General features: G+C 33.5%; 1 protein-coding gene across 1 annotated transcript; it reads right to left on the bottom strand.

Moving 5' to 3' along the window:
- Positions 1-1,335: 1,335 nt before the first annotated feature.
- Positions 1,336-4,939, bottom strand: LOC131931919 (uncharacterized). Its single transcript, XM_059288749.1, has 4 exons — positions 4,385-4,939; positions 3,721-3,834; positions 1,723-1,859; positions 1,336-1,339 (listed from the first exon to the last, which is right to left on the bottom strand). The coding sequence occupies exons 1-4, from the start codon at positions 4,937-4,939 to the stop codon at positions 1,336-1,338; spliced, it is 810 nt and encodes a 269-aa protein (XP_059144732.1).
- Positions 4,940-14,160: the final 9,221 nt, after the last annotated feature.

Here is a 14,160-nt window from a genome sequence, read left to right on the forward strand (position 1 = left end):
TTAGAAAAATCTAATTAAACTGTTTAGTAATTTTGCCAAGGGAGGTATTTTAAAAATAAATTGAACTCACGCTAAAAATGTGAATGCAAAATCTGCAAGACGGAATAATTGTTGGAATAATATAATTAGCAAAATGTGAATGCAAATTATGCAGACGTGTAAGAGTACATTATTGTTGGAATATTATAATTAGCATTGATTGATAAAAGGCTATTTTTTATTTATTATGTTCACTGAATGTAATGTTTGCTACTTATAATTTTTAATCAACTATTCTCCATTATTATATTAAGTCATCACGTTCATTAGGTGCGCAATGGTTTTAGTCATGAAAATTGTAAATTATTGTAAATTTTTAAAAGTACTGAAAAAAATGCATGAATTTATAAAGTGCAATATGGTCGGTAAAACACGGATATTCTAAATACTGCCTTTAATTTATTTGCGGAAAAGCTAGGGGTTTTATAACCGAGGCGTAGCAAGAGGGGGGGGGGGAAGGTAGGGTGGAAATCGAAAGTTTGAGGGAGGTGGGAGGGTGTAAATCGAAATTTTCCGCCGGCGCTCGGAAAGGGCGCGATTTGGCGCTACGGGATAGACTGTGAGCAATATGCCTTTATGATTACATTTAAATTGAGTTTATGTTGAGTGTTGTGTTTGTTTTTTCGTTTTTGTTTTTTCTTTGCGTTCGTTTGTGTTGTATTTAGTTTTGTTCTGTTCCCAACTTGGTACATTTAAAAAAGATTTACCGTGTGTTGTGGTTGTGGTTGTGGTTGTGTTCTGGTTGTGGTTGTGTTGTGGTTGTTTTGTGGTTGTGTTGTGGTTGTGGTTGTGTTGTGGTTGTGTTGTGATTGTGTTGTGGTTGTAATGTGGTTGTGTAGTGGTTGTGGTTGTGTTTTGTTTGTGTTGTGTTTTTGTTTGTTTTGTTCTGTTCCAAAGTTGGTATATTTTAAAAAGATTTACCGTGGCGGAGCACGGGATGCAGCTAGTATATATATATATATATATATATATATATATATATATATATATATATATATATATATACATGTACGCTTAAATATAACGTACCGAAAATTTATGGGTAAGAAGCAATGCTCATTCTAAAATATAATTGATATACGTAACAAAGATGTGGTGTTCTATGAAGTGTTGATCTTTCAAATAACAGTAATCATCAATTTCTATTTCCCACATAGTATCCTAACAAGCTTTCTTAAGAATTTTTTGTTTGTTGATGTAAAAAACTAACAAATTTAATACATTATAATATAAACAAAAAATATCTCATAAAAATAAGATCTTGGTATGGATGAACCCATGTCAACAAAGCTGAGGTTAACTGTAGTCAAATAACATATGGAGTTAGATTTAGGTAAACAGTCAAACAACACAACGAGGGTACCTGTATTTTCAGTAGATATTTGAAAATTGTGAGCAACTGTCCGCTCTGGTGGTTTACTGTGGAAGAGGTTTCAAAAGCCAGAACAAAATTAATGTAGTAAAGTTTAACTCAAATGTTTAATTGTTACAATTATGAAGAAAGACAAGAACATGAATTACATAGCAAACTTTGCAAAGTAAAATATTTTAGAAGATAGTAAGTTAACATTATAATTGTTATGGTTAACTTTTAAATTATTTGTTAGAAGTTGATGATTACACGTAAGTCAAGGGTTAATAACCTTTTTCATAAAATCTTATTGATTAAAAAAAAAAACTTACGTGCAAATAGACTTAATCAGACTTCTTTCAGCGCCTGTAACGTCATGGGGCGGGGATACATCTAAGTATCCACCTTCTATCCAATCGTCGCATGATAAACTGTTCACAAAAATTTTAATTATAGAAATGGGAAAGCCCTGTCAAGGACAAACAGGGAAACACCACAAAAAAGTTTGGACAAACAGATGAACAGATGGGTGGAACGGTCTCATGACAAATTATCTCAGACAATGTATTCGAGATTATTTATCTCAAATAATTATCACAAATAATAACATGAACAAATACCCTAAGGACAAATAATCTCACTGACAATATATATATATATATATATATATATATATATATATATATATATATATATATATATATATATATATATATATATATATATATATATATATATATATATATATATATATATATATATATATATATATATCAGTGGCGGAACTAGAAAATATGGGCCACCCCGCAAAAAAATTTTTTGGGCCCCCCCCATATATATATATATATATATATATATATATATATATATATATATATATATATATATATATATATATATATATATATATATATATAAACACAATACGAACATAGGATACTCCTTTCTGGCCTGATCGGGTTTTGAAAAAAAAAATTCAATTAAATCTAATCACAACACCATGTCATGTGTATGAGTGCATTGGTCTGTTTTGAAAATCTCTTGTTTTCATTTATGTTTAATACCCCTAATCATTAAGTCGGTCAAAAGTATATCAATCATGAAGCTTTGTATAAGTAATGGTGTCTCGTGTTATGTTTATTTTTATGTTTTTTTGTATTTATATCATTAATTTTAACTACGTTTTATTTTCATACTATACCATTCTTTAGTACTTATTTTTTTTAAATAATAATTAAGACCAGTAATTGCTGTTTAATTTGATTATTACAAATCTATTAAAAAGAGCTTTTGAGCAACCCTATTTGACTATTTGAAAAAGGGAAATAATTTATGGAAGTGGTTTGAGCGTTTGCCTATCTTTCACACTACAGCTAATGTGTATATTTAAAAAAAATTTTTTTTACGCAACAGCATGTCTTAGCTACTATATATTATCACTACTGTATTTATTTGAGACGTTTGCCTTGTTTTCTAGAACAGTGGTCATTAAACGTAAACAATGTCGGCACTTTATTTCTTGGATATTAGTTGTTGGAGCGTTAGTTTGCCTACACTACCACCGATACGAGCCAGCTTAGTTGTTGAGGCGCTATCTATTCGCTTCTTGTAAGGCTAAGAGCGGGAGGGGAGGTCTGAGAAAGGAACTTAAAAGGGACAAAAAAGCACCGATGTGCTTTTATCCATCAGTACCAAATTTGGGATGGTCTCAAAAAGCCGTCTTAATATCTAGCGGCCTCTCGCGCCATTGATGTTTTTTTTCAAAAGAATTTTGCCGACAACAGCGTGTGTTTGATTGTAGGAAAAAGAATATACAAGAGCGTGGGATGGTGTCTATAGAATAAAGATACTCCAACCGCAGCTACAGTATTCTTTTTTCAAAACAACCATCAGGTCAAAAATGCAAGAAAATTAATTTTAAGTATAAAAAAAAGATTATGGGCGGCTGTGGGCCCCTAAACGGCGTGGGCCCCCCCCCCCCCGCATTGCGGGGTCTGGCGGCACTGTAGTTCCGCCCCTGATATATATATATATATATACATACATACATACAGAGAGAATGTATGTATGTGTAGTGTGTGTGCAACAGCTTACTGATTATTCCTCGGTCTACCACAGTAATAATTCTCATAACCAAACTTGCTGAAGTTACAGATACACTCCCAACCCGGTATGTTTGGGGTTTGAAAACAAATGGTGTCCTTTTAACAAAAATTAGATAATAAATATTGTTAACATATATATACATATAATTATATTTATATATATATAGTCAAAAAACAAATGCAAGTTAAAAGTGAGTGAAAAATGTAGCTTTTGACAGCGTTTACCTCCACGCGGTTTCTCTTTTTAAATCTGGCGGTCATGAATCTTGTTGCCCCAATGTGAACCTGGTGGATAACAGTCCTGATGAATTCACGCGGGTAGGCGATGGCCACGTGAAGCTAAAGATTAGAATAATTTTATCACAAGATTCCGACGTGAAATACCAGGTAAAGATGGAAACACTTTTAATCGACAGACTCTAGTTCAGCATGAACTCTTTTAGCGTAAAGCACTAACTAAAAATGAGAATAAAAATTACTTTTTAAAAGTTATTTATTGGAAATATTTTTTGAAAAAAAATTAGAATTTATGTTACGAATTCGCCACTTTCTATTGAATCATTTTAAATCGCAATCTTTTATGATTTATTCAATTGCTGAATCTGTTCAGTTTTCCAAGCTTTTATTTAACACGGTTCTTTGTGCTTTTATTCCGTTTTGAGTCGAAACTAGACAACAAAACTTTACTCACTTTTACCTACTTTTACTACAGAGCCAATTTATTCCAAAGTTGATACGAAGAAAAGACGCAATGCGAATATAATGTGAAATTAACTATGATATAAAATTAACTTTCTGATAAAAAAAACTGTTTAAAATTACTATATAAATACCCTGTAACAGTTTTGATTAAGTATTTTTTGATCATTTAGAAAAACAAATACTCTACCGAAGATTCTCCAGTCCAGAGACATTTGACATTGAAAACATAGCTGCCATTTTTTAGATCCAAGACATCACCCACTACAGCATATCCAGTTGAATTACTGCCCTTCATCCACACCCTGACCACATCGTCTCCCTTGGTTCTCTGACGCCCGTACCCATCCACGACATCCAGACGACCGTGTATAGTTTCAAGTATCTTACACCTGACCACACCTTGTCTTGTGTTTTCAACTGTCACGTTAGACAACTTCAAATCTGGCAGCGTTTTTGTATCGTTCAAAGGTGGATAACTCAAATATTTTTTCTCCCAATCAAAAATATACTGCCCTCTGGCAAGGAACGGTTTCGGTACAATCAAATCTTTTGCTAGTAGTCTATTGAAATCACTTGTAATTTTAGCTTTACACAAATGATTATCTTCAACACACGTATTGTTACACGTCTCTAAAGTCTTGTAGGAATGTTGAGCAAAAGCTTCATAGATATATATCGGACCATCGTCCCAGAATTCTTCTTTAGTCGCCAGAGAGAAGTGTACATCGGTCTCTCCACGCATCTTGTCTTTTTGTTGTAGTGGTGTAGCCACGGGTGCAAAATTTGACAACTGGCTCCTGGTATTTTAAAAGATAAAATTGCTTTTGCTCAGTTTCGTACTAGATCATTTTTTTTACAAAAAATAACTACAGTAAAAAAAAAATACATTTACATATTGTTATAATATTTTTACAAGTGCGTAGTAATAATTATTGTTTACTGACCGATATAAAAGATACAATATTGCAAAATACACGATCGTAAATCCAATAATTGAGAACATGGTTCTATTGGTGATCCTGGAAAAGCTCATCCTCTTAGATTTTTGCTATCTGTGACCAGAAATATATAAAATATTTATAATTAGGAATTTAATTTAATAATGGTATAACGCACTCAGCAAGGTAAAAGTATTGGTAACAAATAAATAAAAAGGAAGAAAATAAAAGAATCGTACCCTATACAGAATAACCCCAGGCGGGGCACGGGGCAGGGGAAGTAGAGTTCATCAGGTAAAATAGAGTTCACCTGCGACCTCAGCATATGAAGGGATAGTGTGGTCAGACCTATGCTCAGCCGAAATCTTTTTCCCACGTTTTCTTTAACTTGCTTTCGTCTCTGTTTGTTTGTCTTTCCAATCAAATCTTGCGATCGAAATTTCTGGCACTTCCCAGTTAGCTAGCGCGCTAAAATTTTCAGGGAAGCTTTGTTTTGGATGACAATTGAATATTCTATTGTTTTTATTACTAAATTGATCCATGGAAACATTTTATTGATCATTTTAGACCGCTATATAATTGTACAAAAAACGTGGGGAAAAAGGGACATAACCCAGTAACTGTAATTTGATGAAAACAAGGTTCGGTACTCTCCCTCTTTGCTTACTGAGTAGTGTTCACGCGGTGTTTGTGTACAAACAACCGTAACAACTGGTGGCCAGTATGGGGGAGACGATATGGTCGAGTGGTTGGGCACACGATTGCTATCCCACTCGACATGGGTTCAAATCTATGTGTTCTAGTCAGTAACGTATTCACACAACGTGTTTTTTACGAGTTGTCTTTTTACGAGTTGTCTTTTTACGAGTTGTCTTCGTTTACCCAAAAAAAAAGTGAAAAGATAAAATCGATAGCAAGATTTTAATGCAAACAAACAGACAAACACTAAAAAGTAGAAAATAATAATCATTAAAAAAGTTAAAAAAAAAACACGTTTTCTGATTGAACTAAAAAGTAGAAAATAAATACTATACATCACAATAATGCAAGCGATCACTCTACTATAAGCGATCAAAAACGTGGGGCGCCGTGATTTTCTTACAGTTTCTAATACTGTTGACTATCTACAAGCTCCCTAATAAAAGTCAATAGTATTATCTAATCAATAGTAATATAACTTTTACTTCGGCGACCCACGTTTTTGATCGCTTATAGTAGAGTGATCGCTTGCATTATTGTGATGTATAGTATTTATTTTCTACTTTTTAGTTCAATCAGAAAACGTGGGTTTTTTAAAACTTTTTTAATGATTATTATTTTAAAGACAAAATCATAGTGTCTGATGCTTGGCGGAACACGGGGCAGGTGAAATAGAGATTATCTGTTGCTGTGACCTCAGCATATGAAGGGTTAATGTGGTCAGACACATGCTCAGCCGAAATCGGTTATTTTAAAAGACAAAACACGTTGTCTGAGGTGTGACGTCTTTTTGAATTTGGGGTCTGGCTTTTTATGAAGATGTGTGACAGTAGGGAGGGGAGGTGAAAAATAAAAATGTTCAATTTAAACGTAACGTCCTTCATAGATGACCCCCGAAACCCATGGTTATCCAAGATTAACGTGTAGTCTAATGTGATGTTAAAAATGTTAGAAAAAAGTATTGGAAGCTTCACGAGCACACTGCAGTCGATAACTGTAACAAAATATAAGAGAGCTGTCCTTTAATTATGTAGTAGCCTAACAATCAGGTAAAGAATTTCGGGTTTAGGGTTTTGGATTAATTAGGGTAACGTTCAGCGTAAGGTTTAGGGTATTGTTTTAGTTCTGGACTAGGGATAACAAAAGGTTAAAGTCTATGATAGGCTAAGTGAAGGTTATTGTTAATTAAAATGTCTACCAGCTATTCACACCAAGGCCTTAAAGTGTTGATTTCTATAACAGTGTTTTAGACACCTGTTTATAAGTTATTGTTGAATAATAATGGTAAGAAATATGGCCATGAACAATTTTTACCGTGATAGCTTTGAAGATTTTGAATATTTCGGTGTTTAGTAGGGCCTACTCAAAAAAATCAAACAACGAAATTGAAGTTAATCTGGTATTTAAAAAAAAACGATGCATATGAATGTACTTGTGTGTGAGTGTGTAGAAGGGGGTGCTGCTAATAAACAATAATAAAAAAAAATAATAATGCACCATTATTTTAATATACCTAAAGAAAAGCGTAGGTTGTTTTTTAAATTGTAGTTAAGATATTCATTAGATAATATATTTGTTTAATTATCCGTCCAACATTATATATTTAAAGAAAATAATCTATTTTCTTTTCTTTAGTGCATAACATCGTAAAAGACAGCCATTAAACAGTGTTTTATTGTTTTTTTTTTATGAACGATTGCACACTAAATGAACACAATGTGAGTATAATAGCGCGGAATATAGTTCTTTAAATAGGACAAAGAATAATTTTAATTACATCTTAACATTAATAAAACATCTAATTAAGTCGTTTTGCCGTCACGCTGCGTTGTCATCGAATCTTGACCCATGTGCCAAGTTTGAAAGACATTGGTCGATGATCCGAAGTGGTCAAAATATTGCTCGCCCGTTTCGACCTAAGACGAAGCATTTAGCACAAAGCACTAACCAATGACAGAGAAAGTAAGTTAAATAACAGCTTTTAGAAAAACAAAGGCTCCTTTCTTGATTACATACCAATGCCAACCCGTGATTTATATTGTGCAATTAAAACACAGGTTTAGTACTAATTGTGGGCTAATGAAATCAATGATTACCTGACTATCAGCATGTAGATCTATGCATTGCTCAAATTGCCGAGTGAATTTTCTTGTGCCTTTACCGTTTCATGTTTTTACACTTAAAGTCAAGAACTGCATTGATGAACAGAGTTGGTGCGCAACTCATGATGAAAGAGATTGGTGTCGACATCATGTCTATGCTTATGTATTGTACAATTAGCGTGTAAAATATAATTTTTCCAATACTTGCCTCTAACACACGCCCACAATAAGCAACGCTTCTAAAATAAAGTGGGGGTGATCTTCCATAAACTTTCTCGAATATACTTATATAACACTACGGGGGATGGCAACTCGGGATATTGGCTAGATTTTTAATGAATTTTTACTTTCTCGTATATAACCAAGTATAGAGAAAGTCTTGTAATAGTGCAAAAAAATAAAAAATAAACCGGGAGTGATCTCCCCTAAACTTTCTCGAATATTCTAATATAACACTACGTGGGATGGCAACTCGGAATATAGACATGATTTTTTTTTACTTAAACTTTTAAAAAATTCATAAAAAACGTTTTAATAACAAGCTTTTATGTAATAGTGCACTAAAAAGTAGAAAATAAATTATAGACTACTATTTAAATAACTATAAAGAAAAGCGTGGGTCACTTTAGTATCTATTGGATACCTTTACTAATGTTAAGGAAGACAGCCACACTTTTCTTTATAGTTATTTAAATAGTAGTCTATAATTTATTTTCTACTTTTTAGTGCATTATTACATAAAAGCTTGTTATTAAAAGTTTTTGATGAATATTTTTCAGTACTTTACATGTTTTATTTACAAAAAAGTTACATGACTAAAAACCATTGAGCGCCTACTGAACGTGATGGCGCAGCCATTGAACGTGATGGCGCAGCTATTGAACGTGATGACGCGTGTCGTGTGGTTGGATAGACATGCCTACTAATTCGGTCCAAATTTTAATTAATTCATAAAAAATTAATTAGGCATCCAATTAAGTCAAATTTAATTTCAGATTGCATTGTCTTCATGTCTTGACCCAAGTACCAAGTGTGAATCGTATAGGTGAAGTGGAAGTGTCCGAATTTTCACTCCGGCGTTTCGGTCTAGACAGACTGACGACAGACAGACAGACAAACGTTTAAATAACAAGCTTATATGTAATAATGCACTAAAAAGTAGAAAATAAATTATAGACTACTATTTAAATAACTATAAAGAAAAGCGTGGGTCACTTTAGTATCTATTGGATAACTTTACTAATGTTAAGGAAGACACCAGTGGCGGAACTAGAAAAAAAGGGCCGCCCCGCAAAGAAAATTGTTGGGCCCCATATATATATATATATATATATATATATATATATATATATATATATATATATATATATATATATATATATATATATATATATATATATACGAAAATATGATACATAGAATACTCATTTCGGGCTTGTTCGAGATTTAAAAAATCAATTAAAAATGCTTAGTTTTTATTAAAAAGTAAAACCGTTACACCACTCAGAGGCGAACCGAGGGGGGGGGGGGGGGGGGCGGGGGGGGGGGGGGGGTGCGGATCGCACCGGGTGACACCATTTAGGGGGGTGACACCAAGGCAAAAATAGTAAAATATATAGAGAAAAATTTGAGGGGGTGCAAATCGAAGGTTTGGGGGGAGGTGCAAATCGAGAGTTCGATGGGGGGTGCAGATCGAAAGTTCGAGGGGGGGGGTGCAAGTCGAAGGTTCGAGGGGGGGGGGGGTGCAAATCGAAAATTGAAAGCTGTTGAAGAGTCGCTGCACCTCTGAGGGGGTGGCACCATTGGTTGCGCCGCACCGGGTAACACCGGACCTCGCTACGCCACTGACACCAATTCATTTGTGTGACTGCTATTAGAACTGCATCTATAAGTCTGTTTTGAAAATCTCCGTTATGTTTGCTATAATTCCTCACATCTAGTCTGTTTTGAAAATCTCCGTTATGTTTGCTATAATTCCTCCCATGAATAAGTCGGTCGAAATAATATGAAGCATGAAAGCTGTGTATGTGTAATGGTTTCTCGCCCTATGTTTACTTTTATGTTTTTTTGTATTTATATTATTAGTTTTAAATACATTTCTGTTTTATGCTTTGTCATTCTTTATTATGTATTTTTTTAAAAATAATAGTTAAGAGCCGTAATTGCTTTTTAATTTGTTTAATGCAAATCTATTAATAGTGCTTAAGAGCACACATATTTGACTATTTAAAAAATGGGAAATAAGTCATGGAAGTGGTTTGAACGTTTGCGTATCTTTCACGCGATGGATTTATTTTCAAAAGAATTTTGCCGACAACAGCATGTTTGATTGTAGGAGAAAGAGGACTAAAGATGGTGTCTATAGAATAATCAAACAGCATCTGCAGTATTCTTTTTACAAAACAACCATCAAGTCAAAAATGCAAGAACATTATTTTTTTTAACTGTAAAAAAAATTGATTATGGTCGGCTGCGGGCCCCTAAACGTTCCGGTCCCCCCCGCAATGCGGGGTCTGGCGGCACTGTAGTTCCGCCCCTGGAAGACACCCACGCTTTTCTTTATAGTTATTTAAATAATATTCTATAATTTATTTTCTACTTTTTAGTGCATTATTACATAAAAGCTTGTTATTAAAACGTTTTTTATGAATTTTTTTCAGTACTTTACATGTTTTATTTACAATAGAGTTACATTACTAAAAACTATTGCGCGCCTACTGAAAGTGATGGCGCAGCCATTGAACGTGATGGCGCAGCTATTGAACATGATGACGCGTGTGGTGTGGTTGGATAGACATGCCTACTAATTCGGTTCAAATTTTAATTAATTAATAAAGAATTAATTAGGCATCCAATTAAGTCAAATTTAATTTCAGATTGCATTGTCTTCATGTCTTGACCCACTTGCCAAGTGTGAATCGTATCGGTGAAGTGGAAGTGTCCGAATTTTCACTCCGGCGCCTCGGTCTAGAAAGACTGACGAGGAAGTGAGTTAAATAAAAGCTTGTAAAAATAGAATAGAATCTAGTAGAAAAAAGAATTGCGCACCAAGCGAACGCCAAAACAAAATGTGCATAATAGTGGGCAATATTATTAGTACTTTATAAATTTACACGCGTTTTTTGAGAAATCGGAAATAGCTTAAATTATTACTTCCGGTCAACGGAAATTACTCAAAATTTGACAGAAGGTAGAGAATTAGATCTTTTACTTACATGTGACATTTCATTTATGCATCTGAAATAGTACTAAAAAATTCAAAGTAGAAAAAGTACCACTTCCGGTTATTGGAAATCGCTCAAAAGTTGATACGGATCTACGATTTTGATAAAATATTTATATATGAAATTTCTGTGTGTGTGTCTGTAAACACGATAACTTGAGTACCGTTACAGCTAGGTTGATGAAATTTCATGTATAAGTATTATATCAAATTTGTAGTTTTCTATCAACTTTTCAGCAATTTCCGTTAAAAAGAAGTCCATTTTCTTTTACCGAAAATCGCTGAAAACATTATTTTAATTTCAATTTTTCAAAAGGCTATAACTTGAGTACCGTTTCGTATAGATAAATGAAATTTCACACGTACGTAAAAGATATAATTCTCTGCCTTTTATCAAATGTTTGAGTAATTTCCGTTAAAAGGAAGTAGTTATTTACGCTATTTCCGATTTCTAAAAAAAAAGCATGTGAATTTATAAAGTAGGCCTACTTATAATATTCCGCAATATTATACACATATTGCTTGACGTTCACTTGGTATGCAATTCTGTTTTCTACAAGATTCTATTCTATTTAAAAAAGTTTAAGTAACTAAAAATGGATTAAAAATCATGTCTATATCCCGAGTTGCCGTAGTGTTCTATAAGAATATTCGAGAATGTTTTTTGGAAATCACTCCCGGTACATTTTTTTTGCACGATTACTTTACTTTCTCTCTACTTCGTATTCGAGAAAGTAAAAAAAAGTAAGGTACACAAGTGAGATATTTGCACCACCGCAAGGTAAACTTATATGGAAGGTGGAGTAGAGGGGATGGGGTGGAGGGCAGAAAAACTCCAACATAAACATCGATAGAATAGATAGAGAAAAATCAAGATGACAACTAGATCTTTAAAAACAAGGTAATTAAAAACTCTAGTGACAATTTTAGCGCAATTTCCTTATGTTATCTAAAAATAGCTCTGTCGTAGCGTAAATCAAGAGCAGGGTTAGTAAAACCATTGGTTAGTTAATTAGTTATTAAAACGTTTTTTATTATTTTTTTTTCAGTATTTTACATGTTTTATTTACAATATAGTTACATGACTAAAAACCCTTGCGCGCCTAGCTACTAAACGTGATGACGCAGCTATTGAACGTGATGACGCGTGTCGTGTGGTGTGGTTGGATAAACACGCCTACTAATTCGGTCCAAATTTTAATTAATTAAAAAAAATTGTGACCGAACGAAAGGATATTTTTGAAAACTTTCTTCGGCAATATTGTTTTAAATTATGGCAGAAATCGATTGGTAAATGTTCCAAGTCGCTAAGTGGTCTGGTAGCCGAGATATGAGCCAAAAACTGCATTTTGTGGAGGTTGTTTTGGCTTTTCTGGGAAATCCATGAAGAAACCCGAAATTTGTTTGGCCCACTATCATCCTGGTAACTTGCTTAACATAATTGCTTTTGGAACTAGTCCTCTATATTGCTTCGTTGAGGAGGAGATATGACTTGAAGCTGCGGACACACATTCATACATTCATATATTCATATATTCATACATCCAGAAATGACGGGTTAATAAACGCAATGGACACCAGCGAGTTGACGAGATTCCTTCCGTAATGTTGTTGACATGGAATAAAAATGTGCTTTTTTAGATTTAGGACCATAAAATAATAAATGATAAAATTTTATTAAAAACTTAAGCCTAAAATTAATTCAGAAATTTAATATTTTTAGAATCAATGCTATACAAGTTGCAGATCCAGAGAACTTGAAAATAATTTGTTGAGTTTAAGGCTACATTTCTATTTATTTTCATCAAGCCTAAGTTATAACCCGATGTTTCACTTTCGTAAGACAAACATTGATTGGCTGTAAAGGAACTCCGTGATCGATTTCTGACAGCCCCAGTTCATAGTTATTTTGTTTACAAAACTTTGCAGATCAAGTTTTTAAATAACTATGCAAATTTAAACACCATGACCTATTTTTTCTATTTTTAGCTTACAATGTGTAAAATAAAATTTATGGCGGCCATTGTTTATGTCGCCATTACACGTGAAAACCAAATTGTTTTTGCTTTTTTTTTAATTTTTATTTAGTTCCCTTATTAAATATTAAAAACATCAAATAAATCAAATCTTTAGTAAAGTCCGAAAAAACCAGACAGACAGGATTTTATAACCATGTTAATTGTAACTACGCCGTGCAAGATTTTTAATTTAATTTATGCATTTCTCAATTACCTTTGAGACTTTTCTCGCTGGTGTCCATTCTCCAGAATGGAAAATGCGCTAAAATGTAATTTTTAACGTTGTTGGTAAGTGCAATGTTAAATGAGGGTGAAGTTGGTGCGGGGTTTGTGTATAAAAAGGGAATAGTGTATGGTTAAGTGTGGACTTTAAGAGAGGGGTTTATGAGGCGTAGTGCTGCTAGTAATATAATAAACAGCTAAGTTCGTTTGTTTGTATATTTGTCGAATTCAATGAGCTATTAAAATGGATGAACATGGTTCATAGAAATTATAAGTTGGTCCAGACGAACACTTGTAGCATAACGCAAAGAACACACAGTACGTCCTGCAGTACTGGTACGTGTACAATAAGACGCGGACTAAACTCTGGCCTCAATATACTCCACGCAGAGAAAAGCTGTACCTGTACGGGGTCCGTCCCCCCCCCCCCCCCCCCCCCCAGATCTGGAGACCACAGTTCATTTCATCCAAAAAGTTGGACTTGTTGTTTAAATCCTCTGACATATATATTAAGAAACAAATAAGAAGAATAAATAGATCAACCAATTTTTAACGCTACCATTAAAATGGTTACTTAATTTGAATGAAATATTACTAAACTTTGTCATTCCATGCTGTTTCTGTAAAATTTTACTGATCAAGAACTGATCAAGATAACTTAAAGTCTAAAAACACATACATTTTTTTAAAAAAAATGGGCCTGTTACACAACATGGTTTACGGCTAGGTTAAAATACAAAATACAAGAGAAAAAAAATTAT

This window comes from Physella acuta, unplaced genomic scaffold (genome assembly GCF_028476545.2).
Source record: "Physella acuta isolate Inbredline_101_S28 unplaced genomic scaffold, ASM2847654v3 ptg002053l, whole genome shotgun sequence".
NCBI classification, from domain to species: domain Eukaryota; kingdom Metazoa; phylum Mollusca; class Gastropoda; family Physidae; genus Physella; species Physella acuta.